The 25,139-nt window shown below is 54.6% G+C and overlaps 2 protein-coding genes across 2 annotated transcripts in view; one reads left to right on the top strand and one right to left on the bottom strand.

The window, feature by feature from the left end:
- LOC134347262 (complement component C6-like) overlaps positions 1-22,715 on the bottom strand; it is a 72,057-nt gene extending 49,342 nt beyond the window's left edge. Inside the window, exons 1-8 of the mRNA XM_063049636.1 lie at positions 22,605-22,715; positions 13,737-13,921; positions 12,970-13,129; positions 10,644-10,788; positions 8,728-8,869; positions 5,278-5,416; positions 4,211-4,411; positions 1,241-1,481 (exon numbers count right to left, since the gene is read on the bottom strand). Coding sequence (XP_062905706.1) covers positions 1,241-1,481; positions 4,211-4,411; positions 5,278-5,416; positions 8,728-8,869; positions 10,644-10,788; positions 12,970-13,129; positions 13,737-13,882 — 1,174 coding nt within the window. The 5' untranslated portion in view covers positions 13,883-13,921; positions 22,605-22,715. The remainder of the gene's footprint in view (positions 1-1,240; positions 1,482-4,210; positions 4,412-5,277; positions 5,417-8,727; positions 8,870-10,643; positions 10,789-12,969; positions 13,130-13,736; positions 13,922-22,604) is intronic.
- LOC134347360 (cell surface glycoprotein 1-like) lies at positions 16,533-19,955 on the top strand (the record flags this gene model as incomplete). The annotated part of the gene is made up of 4 exons (XM_063049752.1): positions 16,533-16,843; positions 16,993-17,182; positions 18,496-19,381; positions 19,426-19,955. Coding segments are annotated over 4 exons (1,917 nt in total), but the record flags the coding sequence as incomplete, so codon positions are not given.
- Positions 22,716-25,139: the final 2,424 nt, after the last annotated feature.

Below are 25,139 nucleotides of genomic sequence, written 5' to 3'. Positions count from 1 at the left end.
CCCATTGGCACCCCTCCACTGAGGGCTGTCCGACGTGTCCCACAATGACAGGATACCTGTGTGGGTGGAAACTGGGGTATTCACAAACTGGGGTCTTCCTTGGTTGCAGTGGACGACCCTGACCTTCGCTCTCCACGGAGCGTTGCAGAACCACCTTCCTGGCCGTCGGATCTCCCTGCCCGGTCTGCCAGAGCAGACTTTGCACGGTAGGACAGGCACGTCCCCATCTCACTGGGTCTGGGGAATGTGGCTGCTGGATACCCTCAGATGGTTCAGTCCGCCTGTCGAAGCGGTGTATCGGGGTGTGGCCGCTACTGAAAGCACAAACAGCTACCTGGAGCCACAGGTGGGGGCTGAGCGTCTGGTGCGAACCAAAGGTGGGAGAGCTGCCCCAGAATGGACATGACAAGCCCCTTCACCAGAGGTGCTATCCCTCCCTGGACATCATACACACAGCCATACCCAATGACCTGATTCGAAAACTTCCCTCCCACACACCCACAAGCCTCCCTCAATCCTGTACACACTCCAATTGCCCTCTCCCCCTAAATGCCGCACCCTAACACACACATTCCCCATTTCAACATCTCATCGACAAATGTCCCAGATCTCCAATATCCCACCACATCATCTCCAAACCTCCCTGAACCCCAATTCCCCGCACTTTCCCCAACCGCTTACTTCCCAACACCCCTGAACGCTAATTCCCCACCTTCTCCTTTACGCTCTCATCTCCAAACCTCCCTGAACCCCAATTCCCCACTCTCTCCATCACCTCCTCATCTCCAAACCTAGCTGAACCCCAAATCCCCATCCTCTCCATCACCCTCTCATCCTCAAACCTCCCTGAACCCAAATCCCCATCCTCTCCATCACCCTCTCATCCTCAAACCTCCCTGAACCCCAATTCCCCACTCTCTCCCTCACCACCACATTCCCAAACCTCCCTGAATCTCAATTCCCCACCCTCCCCTTACCCTCTCATCCCTAAAACTCCCTAAACCCCAATTTCCCTACCACATTCCCACTCACTGATCTCCAAACCTCCGCAAACCCCCACTTCCCCACCCATTCTCCCTCGCCCACAACTCCAAAACTTTCTGATTTCCAGTTTCCCTCCCTCTCCCCAACCTCTTGATCTCCAAATCTCCCTGAGCCCTGGATTCCTGCACTCCTCCGCCCAACCACATTCTGACTCTCCCCAGGGCAAAAGCCTCATGAGCTCCGTTAGCCAGTGTACCTGAGGTGTTTATAGAGTTCCTGTCATACTGGTATAGGAGGTCATAGACACCGCCCGTTGTTCCAGAGTGGAAGTAGTGCGTTCCGAAGTCCTGGAAGATCCGACTGTAGAGAGCGTAGTTGTACTCCACCGGTAAGCTGCTGAGGGCTTTCAGAAAGGGTTCAGACGCATGGAGGTTTCTCTCCTTCATCGTGAACTCTGACACTCCAATTTTTTTATGAACTCGTACGAACGCAGAGTCCTGAGCAGCAACAAGACAGGCAGGAGTTACATCAGTAATTGCCTGCGACCCCACCAGACTGGTATCACACTCTCTGCAAACCTGGGGAGATGAAAACTCCCTCCACACCATCCCATCACACATTCCCTGTGATCAGAAAGAGTGAAACTTCCTCCACACCATCTCATCACACACTCCCCGAGATCAGACAGTGTGAAACTCCCTCCACACCATCCCATCACACACTCTCTGAGATCTGACAGTGTGAAACTCCCTCCACACCATCCCATCACACACTCCCCAAGATCAGACAGAGTGAAACTCCCTCCACACCATCCCATCACACACTCCCTGTGATCAGACAGAGTGAAACTCCCTCCACACCATCTCATCACAGACTCCCCGAGATCTGACAGTGTGAAACGCCCTCCACACCATCCCATCACACACTCCCCGAGATCTGACAGTGTGAAACGCCCTCCACACCATCCCATCACACACTCCCCGAGATCAGACAGAGTGAAACTCCCTCCACACCATCCCATCACACACTCTCTGAGATCTGACAGTGTGAAACTCCATCCACACCATCTCATCACACACTCCCCGAGATCAGACAGAGTGAAGCTCCCTCCACACCATCCCATCACACACTCCCTGTGATCAGACAGAGTGAAACTCCCTCCACACCATCCCATCACACACTCCCTGTGATCAGACAGAGTGAAACTCCCTCCACCCCATCTCATCACACACTCCCTGTGATCAGAGTGAAACTCCCTCCACACCATCTCATCACACACTTCCTGATATCAGACCGAGTGAAACTCCCTCCACACCATCCCATCACACACTCCCCAAGATCAGACAGAGTGAAACTCCCTCCACACCATCCCATCACACACTCTCTGAGATCTGACAGTGTGAAACTCCATCCACACCATCTCATCACACACTCCCCGAGATCAGACAGAGTGAAACACCCTCTACACCATCTCATCACACACTCCCCGAGATCAGACAGAGTGAAACTCCCTCCACACCATCCCATCACACACTCCTGTGATCAGAGTGAAACTCCCTCCAAACCATCCCATCACGCACTCCCCGAGATCAGACAGAGTGAAACTCCCTCCACCCCATCTCATCACACACTCCCTGTGATCATAGAGAGTGAAACTCCGTCCACACCATCGCATCACACACTCCCTGTGATCAGAGTGAAACTCCCTCCACACCATCTCATCACACACTTCCTGATATCAGACCGAGTGAAACTCCCTCCACACCATCTCATCACACACTTCCTGATATCAGACCGAGTGAAACTCCCTCCACACCATCCCATCACACACTCCCCAAGATCAGACAGAGTGAAACTCCCTCCACACCATCCCATCACACACTCTCTGAGATCTGATAGTGTGAAACTCCATCCACACCATCTCATCACACGCTCCCCGAGATCAGACAGAGTGAAACTCCCTCCACACCATCCCATCACACACTCCCTGTGATCAGAAAGAGTGAAACTCCTTCCACACCATCCCATCACACACTCCCCGAGATCAGACAGAGTGAAACTCCCTCTACACCATCCCATCACACACTCCCCAAGATCAGACAGAGTGAAACTCCCTCCACACCATCCCATCACACACTCTCTGAGATCTGACAGTGTGAAACTCCATCCACACCATCTCATCACACACTCCCTGTGATCAGAGTGAAACTCCCTCCACACCATCTCATCACACACTTCCTGATATCAGACCGTGAAACTCCCTCCACACCATCCCATCACACACTCCCCAAGATCAGACAGAGTGAAACTCCCTCCACACCATCCCATCACACACTCTCCGAGATCAGACAGAGTGAAACTCCCTCCACACCATCTCATCACACACTCTCCGAGATCAGACAGAGTGAAACTCCCTCCACACCATCCCATCACACACTCCCTGTGATCAGACAGAGTGAAACTCCCTCCACACCATCTCATCACACACTCTCTGAGATCAGACAGAGTGAAACTCCCTCCACACCATCTCATCACACACTCCCTGTGATCAGACAGAGTGAAACTCCCTCCACACCATCTCATCACACACTCCCCGAGATCAGACAGAGTGAAACTCCCTCCACACCATCTCATCACACACTCCCTGTGATCAGACAGAGTGAAACTCCCTCCACACCATCTCATCACAGACTCCCCGAGATCAGACAGAGTGAAACTCCCTCCACACCATCTCATCACACACTCTCCGAGATCAGACAGAGTGAAACTCCCTCCACACCATCTCATCACACACTCCCTGTGATCAGACAGAGTGAAACTCCCTCCACACCATCTCATCACACACTCCCCGAGATCAGACAGAGTGAAACTCCCTCCACACCATCTCATCACACACTCTCCGAGATCAGACAGAGTGAAACTCCCTCCACACCATCTCATCACACACTCCCCGAGATCAGACAGAGTGAAACTCCCTCTACACCATCTCATCACACACTCCCCGAGATCAGACCGAGTGAAACTCCCTCTACACTGTCCCATCACACACTCCCGAGGTCAGACACAGAGTGAAACTCCCTCTACACTGTCATATCACACACTCCCGGGGTTAAATACCAAATGTATCTTTCTCTACACTGTCCCATCCTGGGCAAAGGACATATGGGTTTGCAGACTGAATTCTTTTTGATTCTCTCCTCATGGGGTTATATTGCTGAATCTTTACCTTCGCTCTCGAAGCCTCGATCACCTCTCTGAATCTGGATGAACGTTGGTAAGATCGAGACTTGCTGCGGCCAAACAGGTTGAGGAAGTTTGTGCTGCTGCTGCTAGCTGTGGCCAAATCTCCTGAAGTGGAACGACTTGATTCATAATCCACAGCGTCAGAATAGAATTCACTGGTCACATCATCCTCCAGGTTGGTTACCTGTGTGGAGAGCAGTGTGATCGCTCAGAAGCAATCCCCGGCTTATGGAGGTTCTGTCTACACTGAGTAACTGAAATCCCGCTTCTATTCCCCAATTACACTTTCAAGATTGAAGATCGTTTCAAGTCGTTTCCAGTACACAAATATAAAGGAGAACGAAATCGTTGTGACTCCAGACGTGATGCAGCCAAAAGAAACACAATGAGATCAAGAGCACAATAGTGATTTAAAACAGCATCGAAATAACATCAGAGAGCTTCGATACATAGAGGGAGTATGTATCGATGAAGTGACGCTGGGCACAGGAGTGTCTGTACATAAGGTGACTGACAGGAAATGATAAAGTTGTGATGGTTGGGGGTGTGGAGGGGTGGGTTAGTGGGTGGAGGTGTTGATCAGTCTTACTGCTTGGGGAAACTAGCTGTTTTTGTGTCTGGTGGTCCTGGTGTGGATGCCACGTAACCTCCTCCCTGATGGCAGTGGGACAGACAGCCCGTGATCAGGGTGGGTGCCATCCCTCACCATGTTACTGGAACTTTCTGGCACCTTTCTGTATAAATGTCCTTGATGGCCAGTCGGCTGGTGGGTGGCGGGTGATGCTTTGGGCAGTTTTCACTGTCCGCTGTACAGCAGTGTCCGTATCATGTCCTGGGATTAGGCGAGATCTAAATCAGGGATCACTGGGCCACGCGGCTCCAGGGGCCAGGAGAATCTATTCCATACTGCACCTCAATCAGGACAATGAAGGCGAGCTGCTGCCAGTGCCCTCAGCCCCAGTAGGTGTGATGGGCGGAAGGAGAAAGGGGAGGGAGGGCAGACTCCTGGGCAAGGGAGAAGGTGGCGAGCCCACTGCTGGGTGACGATACCTCCAGGGAGATGTTGTAAAGATTGCTTGACACACGATACTTTTTGCCAAGAGCCCTCCTCGATATCGTCCTGCAGTCCCTTCCAAAGATGGTGTTGTTGAGGACTTCAGCTGCCAGCTCGCCAGCCAGTGCGTTGTACCTGTGGGGGACGTGGGCAGTGAGGGTGGACATATCTTCAGCCAGGAGTGCCTCACCAGCATTGCTTGGGAGAGGCAACTTTGTACACTGCAGTCAGAGTGATAACACATTAGAGTCGACAGTCACAGTCGTGTGGTGTTACATCAGACTTTACAGTCAGAATAGTGTAACATCACACATTACATTGAGAGTGTGTGACATCAGACATTACAGTCAGAGTGGTGGTACATCACAGATTACAGTCACAGTCGTGGTACATCAGACAACTCTGCACTGTATTTACAGAGGGAGTGAGAGTTGTGCCGCTGACACTGCCTTACCAGGTACAGGACATTCCTCTTTCTGACATGTTGGGGTAGCGTCAGAATGAAAACAACACCAGCCAGGGGTCAGTGTGGTGCGAGTTTGTACGTCCTCCCCTCCCTAATGCCCACCAGCCACCCAATGCATCCTGCTGATCTCTGAATGCAGGCTCACTCCTCCCCTGACCCCACCTCCCACCCTAAACCCCAACCTCGAACAACAGTCTCACTCCTCCCCTGACCCCACCTCCCACCCTAAACCCACCTCCCACCCTAAACCCCAACCTCGAACAACAGTCTCACTCCTCCCCTGACCCCACCTCCCACCCTAAACCCCAACCTCGAACAATAGTCTCACTCCTCCCCTGACCCCACCTCCCACCCTAAACCCCAACCTCGAGCAACAGTCTCACTCCTCCCATGACCCCACCTCCCACCCTAAACCCACCTCCCACCCTAAACCCCAACCTTGAACAACAGTCTCACTCCTCCCCTGACCCCACCTCCCACCCTAAACCCCACCTCGAATAGTCTCACTCCTCCCCTGACTCCACCTCCCACCCTAAACCCCAACCTCGAACAACAGTCTCACTCCTCCCCGACCCCACCTCCCACCCTAAACCCCAACCTTGAACAATAGTCTCACTCCTCCCCTGACCCCACCTCCCACCCTAAACCCACCTCCCACCCTAAACCCTAACCTCGAACAATAGTCTCACTCCTCCCCTGACCCCACCTCCCACCCTAAACCCCACCTCGAATAGTCTCACTCCTCCCCTGATCCCACCTCTCACCCTAAACCCCAACCTCGAACAACAGTTTCACTCCTCCCCTGACCCCACCTCCCACCCTAAACCCCAAACTCCGAACAATAGGTTCACTCCTCCCCTGACCCCACCTCTCACCCTAAACCCACCTCCCACCCTAAAACCCACCTCGAATAGTCTCACTCTTCCCCTGATCCCACCTCTCACCCTAAACCCACCTCCCACCCTAAACCCCAACCTCGAACAACAGTTTCACTCCTCCCCTGACTCCACCTCCCACCCTAAACCCCAAACTCCGAACAATAGGTTCACTCCTCCCCTGACCCCACCTCTCACCCTAAACCCACCTCCCACCCTAAACCCCAACCTCGAACAACAGTCTCACCTCGTCCCTGACCCCACCTCCCACCCTAAACCCCACCTCGAACAACAGTCTCACTCCTCCCCTGACCCCACCTCCCACCCTAAACCCCAACCTCGAACAATAGTCTCACCCCGTCCCTGACCCCACCTCCCACCCTAAACCCCAACCTCGAACAATAGTCTCACTCCTCCCCTGACCCCACCTCCCACCCTAAACCCACCTCCCACCCTAAACCCCACCTCAAATAGTCTCACTCCTCCCCTGATCCCACCTCTCACCCTAAACCCACCTCCCACCCTAAACCCCAACCTCGAACAACAGTTTCACTCCTCCCCTGACCCCACCTCCCACCCTAAACCCACCTCCCACCCTAAACCCCAACCTCGAACAACAGTTTCACTCCTCCCCTGACCCCACCTCCCACCCTAAACCCACCTCCCACCCTAAACCCCACCTCAAATAGTCTCACTCCTCCCCTGATCCCACCTCTCACCCTAAACCCACCTCCCACCCTAAACCCCAAACTCCGAACAATAGTCTCACTCCTACCCTGACCCCACCTCCCACCCTAAACCCCAACCTCGAACAACAGTTTCACTCCTCCCCTGACCCCACCTCCCACCCTAAACCCCAAACTCCGAACAATAGGTTCACTCCTCCCCTGACCCCACCTCTCACCCTAAACCCACCTCCCACCCTAAACCCCACCTCGAATAGTCTCACTCCTCCCCTGATCCCACCTCTCACCCTAAACCCACCTCCCACCCTAAACCCCAAACTCCGAACAATAGTCTCACTCCTACCCTGACCCCACCTCCCACCCTAAACCCCAATCTCGAACAATAGGTTCACTCCTCCCCTCTCCCCACCTCCCACCCTAAACCCCAAACTCCGAACAATAGTCTCACTCCTACCCTGACCCCACCTCCCACCCTAAACCCCAATCTCGAACAATAGGTTCACTCCTCCCCTCTCCCCACCTCCCACCCTAAACCCCAAACTCCGAACAATAGTCTCACTCCTACCCAGACCCTACCTCCCACCCTAAACCCCAACCTCGAACAATAGTCTCACTCCTACCCTGACCCCACCTCCCACCCTAAACCCACCTCCCACCCTAAACCCCAACCTCGAACAATAGTCTCACTCCTCCCCTGACCCCACCTCCCACCCTAAACCCACCTCCCACCCTAAACCCCAACCTCGAACAATAGTCTCACTCCTACCCTGACCCCACCTCCCACCCTAAACCCCAACCTCGAACAATAGTCTCACTCCTACCCTGACCCCACCTCCCACCCTAAACCCCAAACTCCGAACAATAGTCTCACTCCTCCCCTGACCCCACCTCTCACCCTAAACCCACCTCCCACCCTAAACCCCAACCTCGAACAATAGTCTCACTCCTACCCTGACCCCACCTCCCACCCTAAACCCCAACCTCGAACAATAGTCTCACTCCCCCCCTGACCCCACCTCCCACCCTAAACCCCAACCTCGAACAATAGTCTCACTCCTACCCTGACCCCACCTCCCACCCTAAACCCCAACCTCGAACAATAGTCTCACTCCTACCCTGACCCCACCTCCCACCCTAAACCCCACCTCAAATAGTCTCACTCCTCCCCTGATCCCACCTCTCACCCTAAACCCACCTCCCACCCTAAACCCCAACCTCGAACAACAGTTTCACTCCTCCCCTGACCCCACCTCCCACCCTAAACCCCACCTCAAATAGTCTCACTCCTCCCCTGATCCCACCTCTCACCCTAAACCCACCTCCCACCCTAAACCCCAACCTCGAACAATAGTCTCACTCCTACCCTGACCCCACCTCCCACCCTAAACCCCAAACTCCGAACAATAGTCTCACTCCTACCCGCTCCCAATGAGCTGGGCTCCCGGGAGCTGTTGCACATCACGCGGACATGGAGGGTCCCGTTTCGGGCATCCGTCTTCATCCGAACCGTCTCCGCAGTTATGTTCCCCGTTGCACCTCAGCGAAAGGTCAATACAGCGGCCTGGAACAGAGCGCGGTTCGGGGAGCGGAGAGGTTGTCGGTGAGAGTCAAACAGTGTGCGTAGACAGCGAGGAGAGAGTGGCAGTGATGGTGGGAGCAGGAAGAGAGAGGAAGAGTGGAGAGGAGGGGGTGGATTGGGATAGCATGGAGGAGGCAAGGGTGGGAGAAGAGGGCAAGGGAAGATGAGGGACGCAAGAAGGAGGGGAGCGGGTTGAGGGGGATGGGGAGAGGAGAGAGGAGGTAGTGGGGAAGGGGAAGAGGGAGGGGAGGACAGGGGATGGTGGAAGGGGGAAAAGGGAGGGGGTGGGGGAGGTAGTGAAGGAAGAGACGGGGAGAGGTGATGTTGGGGGCATGGGAAGGGGAAGAGAGAGGGGAGGAAGGGAAAGGGGGAAGAGAGGGGAGGGAGGAAGAGAGGGGAGAAATGGGAAAGAGAAATTGGTGTGAGGAGGGAGTATAAGAGAGCAATAAAAAGGAGGGAGGGACGGGAGGGAGGAGGGTGTGGGAGAGGGAGGAATGGAGAGACGGGAGGAGATGAGGTGTGATGAGGGAAAGGAGAGGGGAAGAGATGAGGTGTGATGAGGGAAAGGAGAGGGAAAGGAGAGGGGAGGAGATGAGGTGTGATGAGGGAAAGGAGAGGGGAAGAGATGAGGTGTGATGAGGGAAAGGAGAGGGGAAGAGATGAGGTGTGATGAGGGAAAGGAGAGGGGAAGAGATGAGGTGTGATGAGGGAAAGGAGAGGGGAGGAGATGAGGTGTGATGAGGGAAAGGGGGGAAGGGATAAAGTGGAGAACAGAAAGATATATGAGCAGGCAAGGAGGGGAGCTGGGTAAAGGGGAGAGGGGCAGAAGGGAGGTAGAGGGAGAAAAAATGAGGAGAGGGTGGAGGGAGGAAGAGGAAGAGAGGAGGAGAGGACAGAAGGGTGTGTGAAATGGTAGAGAGAGTGAGAAGGGGTGAGTATGACAGGGGACAGTTGGCGTAGAAACGAGGGCACTGAACGATTGAACTGACTCCACCAATAGCCCCTCCCACACCTTGAACCCTTCGGGGTAGGGCACCCACCTACTCCCTTTTACCGGGACACCCAGGCATGGGCACTACCCCAGAACATGGGGCAGGCAGTCGACTCAGGGTAGAACCACCGAGTGTCTGTGAATGGCCACTACGGCCAGGCCCAGGACAAGGCCGACCCAGGATGATGGATGCTCGTCCCTCATCCCATGGCAAAGGGAAGGGAGGGAGCAAGGTGGAGGGAAGGAGACAAGGGGTAGAAGAAAGGGGAGGAGGAGAGGGAGGGGAGGGAGGGGAGGAGAAAGATATTATGTTTTGTAAGTCCAAAAGCTAATGAAAAGAAAAACATGGAAGCCCTTGGATAAATATGTCTACTTCATTATTTTACCTTGGTGAGGTGCTCACGTATGACAGGGTGGCATGATGACGTATGCCATTCACTTACTTTTACATATAACCCATAATGAATTATGTAAACAACAAAGAATGCTTAATTAAACAATATATTTACAAAATCACTCAAATATTAAATGCACAAGGGGAGAATGTGGGAGAAGAGAAGGGAAGGGGGAGGGATGGGAGGTGGAGGAGAGGGAGGGGGATTGGTGTGAGGGGGAAGGAGTGGGAAGGGCAGAAAGGAAGGGAGAGACCAATGGCTTCCTGTAACAGAACTGGGATGAGTGGGATATTGTAGACAAAGCGGGTGCAGGCAACACTAAAGAGAATGGAGGGTGAGAAGAGGGGTACAAGGAAGGAGAGGGGCTCACCGTTCTGACAGCGGAACGTATTGACACATTCTGTTTGTTGAATGTCGCAGAAGGCAGTAGGCAGACAGCGTCGGTCATCGGTCATCGCCACCTGCTCACACCGACCCCCGAACTCAGCTGGTGCCACCAGCTTCCTGGAACGAAACTGTGGAGAGAGGGATCAGAGGGAATGGGGAACTGTGGGCAGTGGGCTGGAACTGGGTGGACAGTGGAGGTTCCAGGGCAGGTGGACCTCAGGATCCCATGAACTTCCCTACCATAGAGTTGGGGAGGTGAGTGATGTTGGAGACAAACAAGGGGGTCAAGTTCAAGAGATCCTGCAGATACCAGAAATCCAGAGCAACACATCTCAACCTCCTTCACTCCAAAGATAAAAGCCCTGGCTCACTCACCCTGTCCTATTCTCTGAACTGGTATCAGTAATAAACTGGAAGTGGGATAGACAGGGACAAACCCTCGAGAGCTGTGTGTCATCACTCTGGTCTTTTGACAGAGCTGCCCACAGAGATAGGGGTGCATTCCTATAGACTTCGGGGACCCTCGTTTCGTTCAGCACACATCCAGGGACTCCTGAACAAGGAGGGAGTGTTGGCAATGATGATACAGTAGGAGATAACTCAGATTGGGCAAAGTCAGCAGGGAATGAATGAAAGAGAAATCAGGTTGGTGCTGTAATGCAGGAGGTACAGGAGTCTTGGGCCTCACACCATCAGGTTCAGAAACTTCGATTACCTTCTGCCACCAAGCTCCTGAACAAGTGTGGACAACTTCTCTCCCCTCAGCACTGAACTGATTCCATAACCTATAGACCCACTTTCAAAGACTCTATAACTCTTGTTCTCAATACAGTGGATTCTGGTTAATTGAGCCACCAGCTAATCAGGACAACCACTTGATTGGAACAACTCTTCAGGAACAAAAACTAATTGAGAACAAAGCCAGGATGCCCTTTGCTCATTTGGGACACGATTTCTCTTAATTGGGGCAGGAGGCCATTGCCAAAGAGTTCCTAACCAGCGTCAGTGGTGTGAACTTGCGTGGCTGTTTGATGTTACACTGTATGTAGAACAAACGGTTTGTAAATAGTATCACTTATGTGCTTGTGTTCAAAAAGTAGCGATTTTTGTCACTCATAGTCGGAGAGAAATAAGCAATAAGACAATTCGGAACTCTTTTGCTTTGTGGGCTTGGAGATGCCAGGAAGTGAAAATGAAACAATTTCACTACTTCAACAAATTAGGGACTATGAAGAATTTGAAAGTATCGATAATCATCTTGAATTTTACAATGAAAATTAAGATTTGGAGGATACAATTGTCCATTATCTGACGAGTTGGTGCTGATTTTATTAATTTTGTTAATTGTCAATCAAAAGAACATAGCAGGATACACTGGATGATTTCCTCCGTCGATAATTATTAGCAACTAATACACAGTTTTATAGTAATGTAGTATTGGTGGTTTTCTAATTTGCTCTGTATTTCAGTTAAATACATCACTAGTTACTCAGTTATATTAGCTTATGTTTTCATACCTCTTTAACTATTTCCAGAAACTTTGCCTAATTGGCCATATCCAAAACGATGGCATACATTTTATTTATCTACATGTTTGTACGCACACATTGTCTGCTTTTTCACATTGGTTGTTTGTCTGTCTTTGTGTGCAGCTTTACACTGATTCCACTGTATTCCTTCGTTCTACTGCCAATGCCCCGCAAGAAAATGAATCGCGGGGATGTATATGCTGATTTTGACTATAAATTTACAATGAACGAGGAACTTCGAGTTTGAGATTGCAAAGGTGGTCATGGCTGGCGGTCAGGGTCCGGGATTGGGTCAGAGGTCAGGGTCTGGGATTGTATCAGAGTGTGTAGGGTTGTGTCAGAGGTCAGGGTTTGGGATTGGGAAGAGCTAGGGTCTGGGATTGTGACAGAGGTCAGTGTGTAGAGTTGTGTCAGAGGTCAGGGTTTGGGATTGGGAAGAGCTAGGGTCTGGGATTGTGACAGAGGTCAGTGTGTAGGGTTGTGTCAGAGGTCAGGGTTTGGGACTGTGTCAGAGATCAGGGTCTGGGACTGTGACAGAGGTCAGGGTTTGGGACTGTGACAGAGGTCAGTGTGTAGGGTTATGTCAGATGTCAGTGTGTAGGGTTATGTCAGAGGTCAGGGTTTGGGATTGGGTCGGATGTCAGGGTTTAGGATTGTGTCAGGGTTTGGGATTGTGTCAGCGGTCAGGGGTTGGAGACAGGAGACAGGGGCTCGGTGGAAGGTCAGGGGTAGGGTCAGTGTGAGACTGAGTTCAGGGCTGGAGTGGGTACGCACTGTTACCTGTTTCCGGGCACAGGGATCACAGGATGACCAGGATGACCAGTCTCCGATGGTACAGGAGGTGCTACAGCCGGCCAAGTTACAGGCGGTGCTCTCCTCCCCGGGGGAGCACAGTGTTTCACAGTTGAACTTGGTGAAGTACTCATCCCTGATGAACTGCCTGTGGTGGGTACAGGGCAGCTAGTGACGGCAGAAACCTCCTCATCCTTGTCCCTCTACTCCCTACCTCCCCTCCTCCCCTCCTCCTCCTCTTCCTCACCCTCTTCACCCTCCTCCTCCATCCCCTCCCACCTACTCCTCCACTCAACTTCCCTCGCTCCTCCTCCTCCCCTCCACTTCCCCTCCCCACTCCACCTCCCCTCCTCCACACCCTCACCCTCCTCGTCCACCCCATCACCCTCACCCTCAAACTCTATTTCCTCCTTCTCTTCCTCCCACCTCCTCCAACCCCTCCTGCTCCCCTTCCTCCACCACCACCACCTCACCCTCCTTATCCTCTCCTTCCCTCCTCCTCCAGCCCTCACCTTCTCCTCCTCCTCCTCTCCCTCCCTCATCTTCCCCCTTCTCTCCCTCTGCACTCTTCTCCCTTCCCTCCCTCTTCCCCCTCCTTAACTATTTCTCCCTCTTCTTCCCTCCTTGCCCCTGCTCAACTCCTGTGCTCTTCCGCACCCTCCTCACCCCTCATCCTGTCACCACTCCCCTCTCCCTCCTCTCCTCCCTACCTTCCTTTACCCCTCTGTACTTCCTTTGCTCTTGTGGACTCTGACCTGTGCCGGGTGCTCTGTCCGCCCCCACAGGTCATGGAGCAGCTCGCCCACGGGCTCCAAGGGTAGTGATCGCAGTAACAGGCCAGGGTGCCACCCACACACAGGCCCAGCAGTACCAGATGGAGGGGTGTGCACTCCGTCCCCATCTCACAAGGATAGCAGGCTACCGATGGGCTGAACTCAGTCTGAAACACACCCACAAAGGCAACACTGGGATAAGCAGGAGCTCCTCAGCCCCAAAACCTCCTGTTCAACATAAACGCCCTTCAAACTTACCACTTCAGTCACCCTCATCCCCTCCATCACCCTCAACCCATCCCTCACCCTCAACCCATCCCTCACCCTCATCCCGTCCATCACTCTCATCCCCACCATCCCCCTCAACCCATCCCTCACCCTCAACCCCTCCATCACCCTCAACCCATCCACCCTCAACCCCTCCATCACCCTCAACCCATCCCTCACCCTCAAACCCTCCATCACCCTCAACCCATCCCTCACCCTCAACCCCTCCATCACCCTCAACCCGTCCCTCACCCTGAATCCCTCCATCACCCTCAACCCGTCCCTCACCCTCAACCCATCCATCACCCTCATCCCATCCCTCACCCTCAACCCATCCATCACTCTCATCCCCTCCATCACCCTCAACCCATCCCTCACCCTCAACCCCTCCATCACCCTCAACCCATCCCTCAGCCTCAACCCCTCCATCACCCTCAACCCATCCCTCAGCCTCAACCCCTCCATCCCCCTCAACCCATCCCTCACCCTCATCCCATCAATCACTCTCATCCCCACCATCCCCCTCAACCCATCCCTCACCCTCAACCCATCCCTCACCCTCAACCCCTCCATCACCCTCAACCCATCCCTCACCCTCAACCCCTCCATCACCCTCATCCCATCCCTCACGCTCAACCCCTCCATCACCCTCAACACATCCCTCACCCTCAACACATCCCTCACCCTCATCCCATCCATCACTCTCATCCCCACCATCCCCCTTAACTCATCCATCACCCTCAACCCCTCCATCACCCTCATCCCATCCATCACTCTCATCCCCACCATCCCCCTCAACCCATCCCTCACCCTCAACCCCTCCATCCCCCTCTACGCATCCCTCACCCTCAACCCCTCCATCACCCTCACCCCATCCCTCACTCTCAACTCCTCCGTCCCCCTCTCCCATCCCTCACCCTCAACCCCTCTCTCACCCTCAAACCCTCCATCACCCTCAACCCATCCCTCACCCTCATCCCCTCCATCCCCCTCAACCCATCCCTCACCCTCAACCCCTCCATCACCCTCAACCCATCCCTCACCCTCAACCCCTCCATCACCCTCAACCCATCCCTCACCCTCAACCCCTCCATCACCCTCAACCCATCCCTCACCCTCAACCCATCCATCACCCTCAACCCATCCCTCACCCTCATCCCCTCCATCACCCTCAACCCATCCCTCACCCACAACCCATCCCTCACCCTCAACCCCTCCACCCTCAACCCATCCCTCACCCTGAATCCCTCCATCACCCTCAAACCATCCCTCACCCTCAACCCCTCCACCACCCTCAACTCATCCCTCACCCTCAACCCCTCCATCACCCTCAACCCATCCCTTGCCCTCAACCCATCCCTCACACTCATCCCATCCATCACTCTCATCCCCACCATCCCCCTCAACCCATCCCTCACCCTCAACCCCTCATCACCCTCAACCCCTCCCTCACCCTCAACCCCTCCATCACTCTCATCCCCACCATCCCCCTCAACCCATCCCTCACCCTCAACCCCTCCATCACCCTCAACCCATCCCTCACCCTCAACCCCTCCATCAACCTCAACACATCCCTCATCCTCAACACATCCCTCACCCTCATCCCATCCATCATTCTCATCCCCACCATCCCCCTCAACCCCTCCATCCCCCTCTACCCATCCCTCACTCTCATCCCCACCATCACCCTCAACCCATCCCTCACCCTCAACCCCTCCATCACCCTCAACCCATCCCTCACCCTCAACCCGTCCATCACCCTCAACCCATCCCTCACCCTCATCCCATCCATCACTCTCATCACCACCATCCCTCTCAACCCATCCCTCACCCTCAACCCCTCCATCCCCCTCTACCCATCCCTCACCCACAACCCCTCCATCACCCTCAACCCATCCCTCACCCTCAACCCATCCATCCCCCTCAACCCATCCATCCCCCTCAACCCATCCCTCACCCTCAACCCCTCCATCACCTTCAACCCATCCCTCACCCTCAACCCCTCCATCACGCTCAAGCTTTACCTCACCCTCAACCCCCCATCACCCTCAACCCATCCCTCACCTTCAACCCATCCCTCACCCTCATCACCTCCATCCCCCTCAACTCATCCCTCGCTCTCATCCCCACCATCTCCCTCTCCCCATCCCTCACCCTCAACCCATCCCTCACTCTCAACCCATCCCTCACCCTCAAACCCTCCATCACCCACAACCCATCCCTCACCCTCAACCCTCCATCACCCTCTACCCATCCCTCACCCTCAACCCATCCCTCACCCTCATCCCATCCATCACTCTCATCCCCACCATCCCCCTCAACCCATCCCTCACCCTCAACCCCTCCATCCCCCTCAACCCATCCCTCACCCTCAACTCCTCCGTCCCCCTCTCCCATCCCTCACCCTCATCCCATCCATCATTCTCATCCCCACCATCCCCCTCAACCCCTCCATCCCCCTCTACCCATCCCTCACCCTCAACCCCTCCATCACCCACAACCCATCCCTCACCCTCAACCCCTCCATCCCCCTCTACCCATCCCTCACTCTCATCCCCACCATCACCCTCAACCCATCCCTCACCCTCAACCCCTCCATCACCCTCTATCCATCCCTCACCCTCAACCCATCCCTCACCCTCATCCCATCCATCACTCTCATCCCCACCATCCCCCTCAACCCATCCCTCACCCTCAACCCCTCCATCCCCCTCTACCCATCCCTCACCCACAACCCCTCCATCACCCTCAACCCATCCCTCACCCTCAACCCCTCCCTCACCCTCAACCCCTCCATCACCCTCAACCCCTCCGTCACCCTCAACCCATCCCTCACCCTCAACCCATCCATCCCATCAACCCATCCCTCACCCTCAACCCCTCCATCACCCTCAACCCATCCCTCACCCTCAACCCCTCCATCACTCTCAAGCCTTCCCTCACCCTCAACCCCTCTATCACCCTCAACCCATCCCTCACCCTCATCCCCTCCCTCACCCTCATCCCCTCCATCCCCCTCAACCCATCCCTCACCCTCATCCCCTCCATCCCGCTCAACTCATCACTCGCTCTCATCCCCACCATCCCCCTCTCGCCATCCCTCACCCTCAACCCCTCCATCACCCTCTACCCATCCCTCACCCTCAACCCATCCCTCAACCTCATCCCATCCATCACTCTCATCCCCACCATCCCCCTCAACCCATCCCTCACCCTCAACTCCTCCGTCCCCCTCTCCCATCCCTCACCCTCAGTCCCTCCCTCACCCTCAACCCCTCCATCACCCTCAACCCCTCCGTCACCCTCAACCTATCCCTCACCCTCAACACATCCCCCCTCAACCCATCACTCACCCTCAACCCCTCCATCACCCTCAACCCCTCCATCACTCTCAAGCCTTCCCTCACCCTCAACCCATCCCTCACCCTCATCCCCTCCATCCCCCTCAACTCATCCCTCGCTTTCATCCCCACCATCCCCCTCTCCCCATCCCTCAACCTCAACCCATCCCTCACTCTCAACCCATCCCTCACCCTCAAACCCTCCATCACCCTCAACCCATCCATCACCCTCAACCCATCCCTCACCCTCAACCCATCCCTCACCCTCAAACCCTCCATCACCCTCTACCCATCCCTCACCCTCAACCCCTCCATCCCCCTCTACCCATCCCTCACCCACAACCCCTCCATCACCCTCAACCCATCCCTCACCCCCTCCTCCGTCCCCCTCTCCCATCCCTCACCCTCAACCCATCCCTCACCCTCATCCCATCCATCACTCTCATCCCCACCATCCCCCTCAACCCATCCCTCACCCTCAACCCCTCCATCCCCCTCTACCCATCCCTCACCCACAACCCCACCATCACCCTCAACCCATCCCTCACCCTCCTCCGTCCCCCTCTCCCATCCCTCACCCTCAACCCCTCCCTCACCCTCAATCCCTCCATCACCCTCAACCCCTCCGTCACCCTCAACCCATCCCTCACTCTCAACCCATCCATCCCCCTCAACCCATCCCTCACCCTCAACCCCTCCATCACCCTCAACCCATCCCTCACCCTCAACCCCTCCATCACTCAAGCCATCCCTCACCCTCAACCCCTCTATCACCCTCAACCCATCCCTCACCCTCAACCCATCCCTCACCCTCATCCCCTCCATCCCCCTCAACCCATCCCTCACCCTCATCCCCTCCATCCCCCTCAACTTATCCCTCACTCTCATCCCCACCATCCCCCTCTCGACATCCCTCACCCTCAACCCATCCCTCACTCTCAACCCATCCCTCACCCTCAACCCCTCCATCACCCTCAACCCATCCCTCACCCTCAACCCCTCCATCACCCTCTACCCATCCCTCACCCTCAACCCATCCCTCACCCTCATCCCATCCATCACTCTCATCCCCACCATCCCCCTCAACCCATCCCTCACCCTCAACCCCTCCATCCCCCTCTACCCATCCCTCACCCACAACCCCTCCATCACCCTCAACCCATCCCTCACCCTCAACCCCTCCATCACCCTCTACCCATCCCTCACCCTCAACCCCTCCATCCCCCTCTACCCATCCCTCACCCACAACCCCTCCATCACCCTCAACCCATCCCTCACCCTCAAACCCTCCATCACCCTCAACCCATCCATCACCCTCAACCCCTCCATCACCCTCTACCCATCTCTCACCCTCAACCCCTCCATCACCCTCAACCCATCCCTCACCCTCAACTCCTCCATCACCCTCTACCCATCCCTCACCCTCAACCCCTCCATCTCCCTCTGCCCATCCCTCACCCTCAACCCCTCCATCATCCTCAACCCATCCCTCACTCTCATCCCCACCATCCCCCTCAACCCATCCCCCACCCTCAACCCCTCCATCACCCTCAACCCATCCCTCACCCTCATCCCCTCCATCCCCCTCAACTCATCCCTCACTCTCATCCCCACCATCCCCCTCTCGCCATCCCTCACCCTCAACCCATCCCTCACTCTCAACCCATCCCTCACCCTCAAACCCTCCATCACCCTCAACCCATCCCTCACCCTCAACCCCTCCATCACCCTCTACCCATCTCTCACCCTCAACACCTCCATCACCCTCAACCCATCCCTCACCCTCAACCTCTCCATCACCCTCAACCCATCCCTCACCCTCAAACCCTCCATCACCCTCAACCCATCCATCACCCTCAACCTCTCCATCACCCTCTACCCATCTCTCACTCTTAACACCTCCATCACCCTCAACCCATCCCTCACCCTCAACCCCTCCATCACCCTCAACCCATCCCTCACCCTCAACCCCTCCATCACCCTCCACCCATCCCTCACCCTCAACCCCTCCATCCCCTTCTCCCATCCCTCACCCTCAACCCCTCCATCATCCTCAACCCATCCCTCACTCTCATCCCCACCATCCCCCTCAACCCATCCCTCACCCTCAACCCCTCCATCACCCTCAACCCATCCCTCACCCTCAACCCCTCCATCACCCTCAACCCATCCCTCACCCTCATCCCCTCCATCCCCCTCAACTCATCCCTCGCTCTCATCCCCACCATCCCCCTCTCGCCATCCCTCACCCTCAACCCATCCCTCACTCTCAACCCATCCCTCACCCTCAAACCCTCCATCACCCTCAACCCATCCCTCACCCTCAACCCCTCCATCACCCTCTACCCATCTCTCACCCTCAACACCTCCATCACCCTCAACCCATCCCTCACCCTCAACCTCTCCATCACCCTCAACCCATCCCTCACCCTCAAACCCTCCATCACCCTCAACCCATCCATCACCCTCAACCTCTCCATCACCCTCTACCCATCTCTCACCCTCAACACCTCCATCACCCTCAACCCATCCCTCACCCTCAACCCCTCCATCACCCTCCACCCATCCCTCACCCTCAACCCCTCCATCCCCCTCTACCCATCCCTCACCCTCAACCCCTCCATCATCCTCAACCCATCCCTCACTCTCATCCCCACCATCCCCCTCAACCCATCCCCCACCCTCAACCCCTCCATCACCCTCAACCCATCCCTCACCCTCAACCCATCCATCACCCTCAACCCATCCTCACCCTCAACCCCTCTATCACCCTCAACCAATCCCTCACCCTCAACCCATCCCTCACCCTCAACCCATTCCTCACCCTGATCCTCTCCATCCCTCTCAACCCATCCCTCACCCTCATCCCCTCCATCCCCCTCAACTCATCCCTCGCTCTCATCCCCACCATCCCCCTCTCCCCATCCCTCACCCTCAACCAATCCCTCACCCTCAAAACCGCCATCACCCTCAACCCATCCCTCACCCTCAAACCCTCCATCACCCTCAACCCATCCCTCACCCTCAACCCCTCCATCACCCACGGTTACCACCCACCCAGACACCGACCACGGTCACCACCGACACACACACCGACCACGGTCGCCACCGACCCAGACACTGACCACAGTCACCACCGACACAGACACCCACCACGGTTGGCACCGACCCAGACACCCACCACGGTCGCCACCGACCCAGAGACCGACCACGGTCGCCACCGATACAGACACTGACCACGGTCATGTCTAACTCATGCCCACATTGCACCAGAATATATGGATCACGGTTCAGCCTTTACAGCCGCCTGAGGACTGAGCAATAGATAAACCCTGAGGAGATTATCACACTCCTCTCGGGTGATTTCACAAATACTACTGCTACTATTACCACTAGACTCCATCACAGGCAACTCCTCCCCAGCACTGCCTCAAGGTGGCTCATCATTCCGGACCCCCATCGCCCAGGACATGCATCCTTCTCCTTGCTCCCATCAGCAAGGAAGTACAGGAGCCTAACGTGTGAGGGCTTACTCTGCAGTTAGGGTATATAGCAAGTATTAATTTCAGCAACGAATCTTTAGGCCTGAACGTGGATTGTATGTTAAATTTAAATGCAGCCCTGGACAATAGTTTCCTGGATCTGTGGACACCAGTTAACTGCAAACGAGACAATGCTGATTAACATTCATAGTGTGGGTGTGAAGAAGGAGGTGTGAAAATTATCTGTAATTGAAAGGAAGCATTGCAGATACATTGTCACTACAGAATTAACCTGCTGTTACCTTTGATCTCCAGCATCTAAAATGCCATGTAATATTCTGTCGAATGGGCCTCTTCCTCCAAGAGTGTCTCATTTTATTGAATAAAGCTCTGCCACTAGCTTCAGTGTCTGTCAGCGCGTTGTTCATGTTACTACAGAAGACACACACTCAACATTTCAGGAACAGCCATCACATTCATGAATACTCATAGTCATAGTCATACTTTATTGATCCCGGGGGAAATTGGTTTTCGTTACAGTTGCACCATAAAGAATAAATAGTAATAGAACCATAAATAGTTAAATAGTAATATGTAAATTATGCCAGTAAATTATGAAATAAGTCCAGGACCAGCCTATCGGCTCAGGGTGTCTGACCCTCCAAGGGAGGAGTTGTAAAGTTTGATGGCCACAGGCAGGAATGACTTCCTATGACGCTCTGCGCTGCATCTCGGTGGAATGAGTCTCTGGCTGAATGTACTCCTGTGCCCACCCAGTACATTATGTAGTGGATGGGAGACATTGTCCAAGATGGCATGCAACTTAGACAGCATCCTCTTTTCAGACACCACCGTCAGAGAGTCCAGTTCCATCCCCACAACATCACTGGCCTTACGAATGAGTTTGTTGATTCTGTTGGTGTCTGCTACCCTCAGCCTGCTGCCCCAGCACACAACAGCAAACATGATCGCACTGGCCACCACAGACTCGTAGAACATCCTCAGTATCGTCCGGCAGATGTTAAAGGACCTCAGTCTCCCCAGGAAATAGAGACGGCTCTGACCCTTCTTGTAGACAGCCTCAGTGTTCTTTGACCATGTCCACTATGTTTACTCTCTTTTTGCACTATTTGATTTAATCTTATATTTTTTAAATGGTAATTTACAGTTTTAATTATCATGTATTTCACTGTATTGCTGCTGCAAAGCCGCCAATTTCACGACAGATGCCGGTGATATTAAACAGGTGAGGTAACGGTCCAGCTCTCTAAAGCCCTGGTTGGACCACACTCATATTGTGTTGAAGAACAATCCCAGCCTGTCCAGTCCCTCTTTCTATCTCAAGGCCTCAGTCCCACCGACATCCTCGTGAATCGTTTTGCAGCACCAGAGAGGCCGTACATTCGACATTCAGGCATGGCTTCTCCTCTCCACCACCAGGTTTCTGAACGGCCCATGAACAGTACCTCACTTCATTTACTCTAATTTATAGTCATCTTTACGTTTTGCATTGTACCAGTGCCACCAAAACAAATAACTTCACCGGTCAGTGACATTAAACCTGATTCTGGTTCCAGTGATATGTACTATCGATTTGCAAGTACCTCAACCAAAATATAATGAGAAAAAGTGAGAAAAGAGATATGTGCACCTTTGTTCCAGAACTTTCTGGAAGGCATTCCGAGGTTTTGTAGATTAACGTGACAGGCGAGGTATTATCAGAGGTGAAAGGGATTTGCTTTGACAGAGATGGTACTCACCCTGGTGTCCGCACCCCGGTGTCCGCACCCTGGTGTCCGCACCCCGGTGTCTGCAGCCCAGCCTGAATCCCGTCCGGCTGGCCGCTCCCCTGTTTATCCCCATGCCTCTGTTGGTTTATCGGATCACAGATTTATTTTCCTCTAAACACGGCTGGTGATGGGGCAGAACAAAAAACAAACAGGGATAGGCAGGGACAGGAAGGTGAAGGGAGCCCATGGAGAGGTACTGCAGCAAGGGAGCTTCCCACCGTGGGAGGGGTGGCACTGAGGGAGCACACGGAGAAGTACTGTACCGAGGGAGCTTCGCACCATAAGAGGAGTGGTACCGAGGGAGCTTCCCACCATAAGAGCATACCACCATACTGCAGCAAAGGAGATTCCCACCATGGGAGGGATGGCACTGAGGGAGTGCCTCGCTGGGGGAAAGAGGGGCAGTAATATGGTAGGGGGTGGACGTGGATAAGGGATGGTGGTGTGATTTGGGGTGAAGGTGACAGGAGGAAAGTGAGGAAGATGAACAAGAGAGAGGGGAGATGGAGAGATGGAGTGAGGATGAGAAGGTGAGGGGGAGATAGGGTGAGGATGAGGGGGAAGGTGAGGAGAGATGGGGAGAGGATGAGGGGGAAGGTGAGGGAAAGATGGGGTGGGTATGAGGGAGAAGGTGAGGGGAGATGGGGTGGGGATGAGGGGGAAGGTGAGGGGAGATGGGGTGGGGATGAGGGGGAAGGTGAGGAGAGATGGGGAGAGGATGAGGGGGAAGGTGAGGGAAAGATGGGGTGGGGATGAGGGAGAAGGTGAGGGGAGATGGAGTGGGAATGAGGGGGAAGGTGAGGAGAGATGGGGAGAGGATGAGGGGGAAGGTGAGGGAAAGATGGGGTGGGGATGAAGGAGAAGGTGAGGGGAGATGGGGTGGGGATGAGGGGGAAGGTGAGGAGAGATGGGGAGAGGATCAGGGGGAAGGTGAGGGGAGATGGGATGAGGATGAGGAGGTGATGGGGTGAGGATGAGGGAGAGGTGGGGTGAGGATGAGGAGGTGATGGGGTGAGGATGAGGGAGAGATGGGGTGAGGATGAGGGAGAGGTGGGGTGAGGATGAGGGAGAGGTGGGGTGAGGATGAGGGAGAGATGGGGTGAGGATGAGGGAGAGATGGGGTGGGGATGAGGGAGAGATGGGGTGAGGATGAGGGAGAGGTGGGGTGAGGATGAGGGAGAGATGGGGTGAGGATGAGGGAGAGGTGGGGTGAGGATGAGGAGGTGATGGGGTGAGGATGAGGGAGAGATGGGGTGAGGATGAGGGAGAGATGGGGTGGGGATGAGGGAGAGATGGGGTGAGGATGAGGAGGTGATGGGGTGGGGATGAGGGAGAGATGGGGTGGGGATGAGGCGGAGGTGAGTGGAGGAGGGAGATGGCGATGGAGGGGAGGGATGATACGGCGGGGTGTTTGATGTGCCCGTTGTTTCATGGACAGACTACTGGGGAGTGAGTGGGACAGCCCAGGAGCAGAAATACTGAGGGTATAAGACTAGACGGACGTTCTTGGACCAGGGAGGTGCCGACAGACACAAGGATTGTCCCCTGGGACAGGTTGAGGGACTGAAATGGGAACAGTTTGTGTTTACGGGGAAAGAGTGTTTACAGGGATCGTGCACCAATTTTATTTGGGCTCTGACAGATATGGATGGCTCCCAGCTGTTGCTCCTCTCCCCTGAGGTCAATCTGGAGCTGGTGTTGGGAAGGGATGTATCATTTCCAGGAAAATTGGGATGGTGGGGGAGGGAGAGAGGACCTGGAATGTTGGCTGTGTTACAGCTGAAATGGACGGCAGAGACACGGTGGGGGGGGGGGGGGCGGGAACTGATGGTCCTAATAGCCTCTGTACTCAAAAACCAAATGGGAATCTTTTCCGAAACACAGCTAGGAGAGCAGCTGGGGTCAGTGAACAGACAGCCCACAGCCTGAGCAGATTAGCCAACAGCAAGGTCTTGTTTACGAACCTTAAGATTTAGGATTTAAAAGATTAGCTTTACTTGTCACAAAACATACAGAGAAATGTTTTGCTCATGTTAATGACCAACAGAGTCCAGGATGTGCTGGGGGCAGCCCACAAGGGTTACCACATATTCTGCCACCAACATATCATATCCACAATGTCCAGCAGAACAGCTCCAACAACAGGAAAACAAACCCCTGTCTCAGTCCCCCACTCACTCACACAAGCATCACCAGCAGTGGGCCTTTTATCCCTGGCCCCAGTCTCTCTGACTCACCGATATGGGAGCCCCCAACCTCCAGTCCCTGGCCTGGACTTGGAGACTCGACTTTCTGGCCTCTCCCTCCAGCCTTGTTGATTTCAGTCTTCAGCTGCAGGCTTTCTAACTCCAGACGTGCTGCCTCTGAATTTCAACCTCCGGCTTTCCCCTCCAGACTTTGTCTGCCGCTGGGTATCAACTCAGCACTCGCTGGTCATGGGTGCGACCTTTGGTCCTTGACCCCAGCACTCACTGTCACAGGACTGACCTTTGGGCCTCAACCCCA

Source organism: Mobula hypostoma, chromosome 5, assembly GCF_963921235.1.
Source record: "Mobula hypostoma chromosome 5, sMobHyp1.1, whole genome shotgun sequence".
Taxonomy (NCBI): Eukaryota; Metazoa; Chordata; class Chondrichthyes; order Myliobatiformes; family Myliobatidae; genus Mobula; species Mobula hypostoma.
The sequence above is the reverse complement of the archived record's forward strand: the minus strand, read 5'-3'. Positions and strand labels throughout refer to the sequence as shown.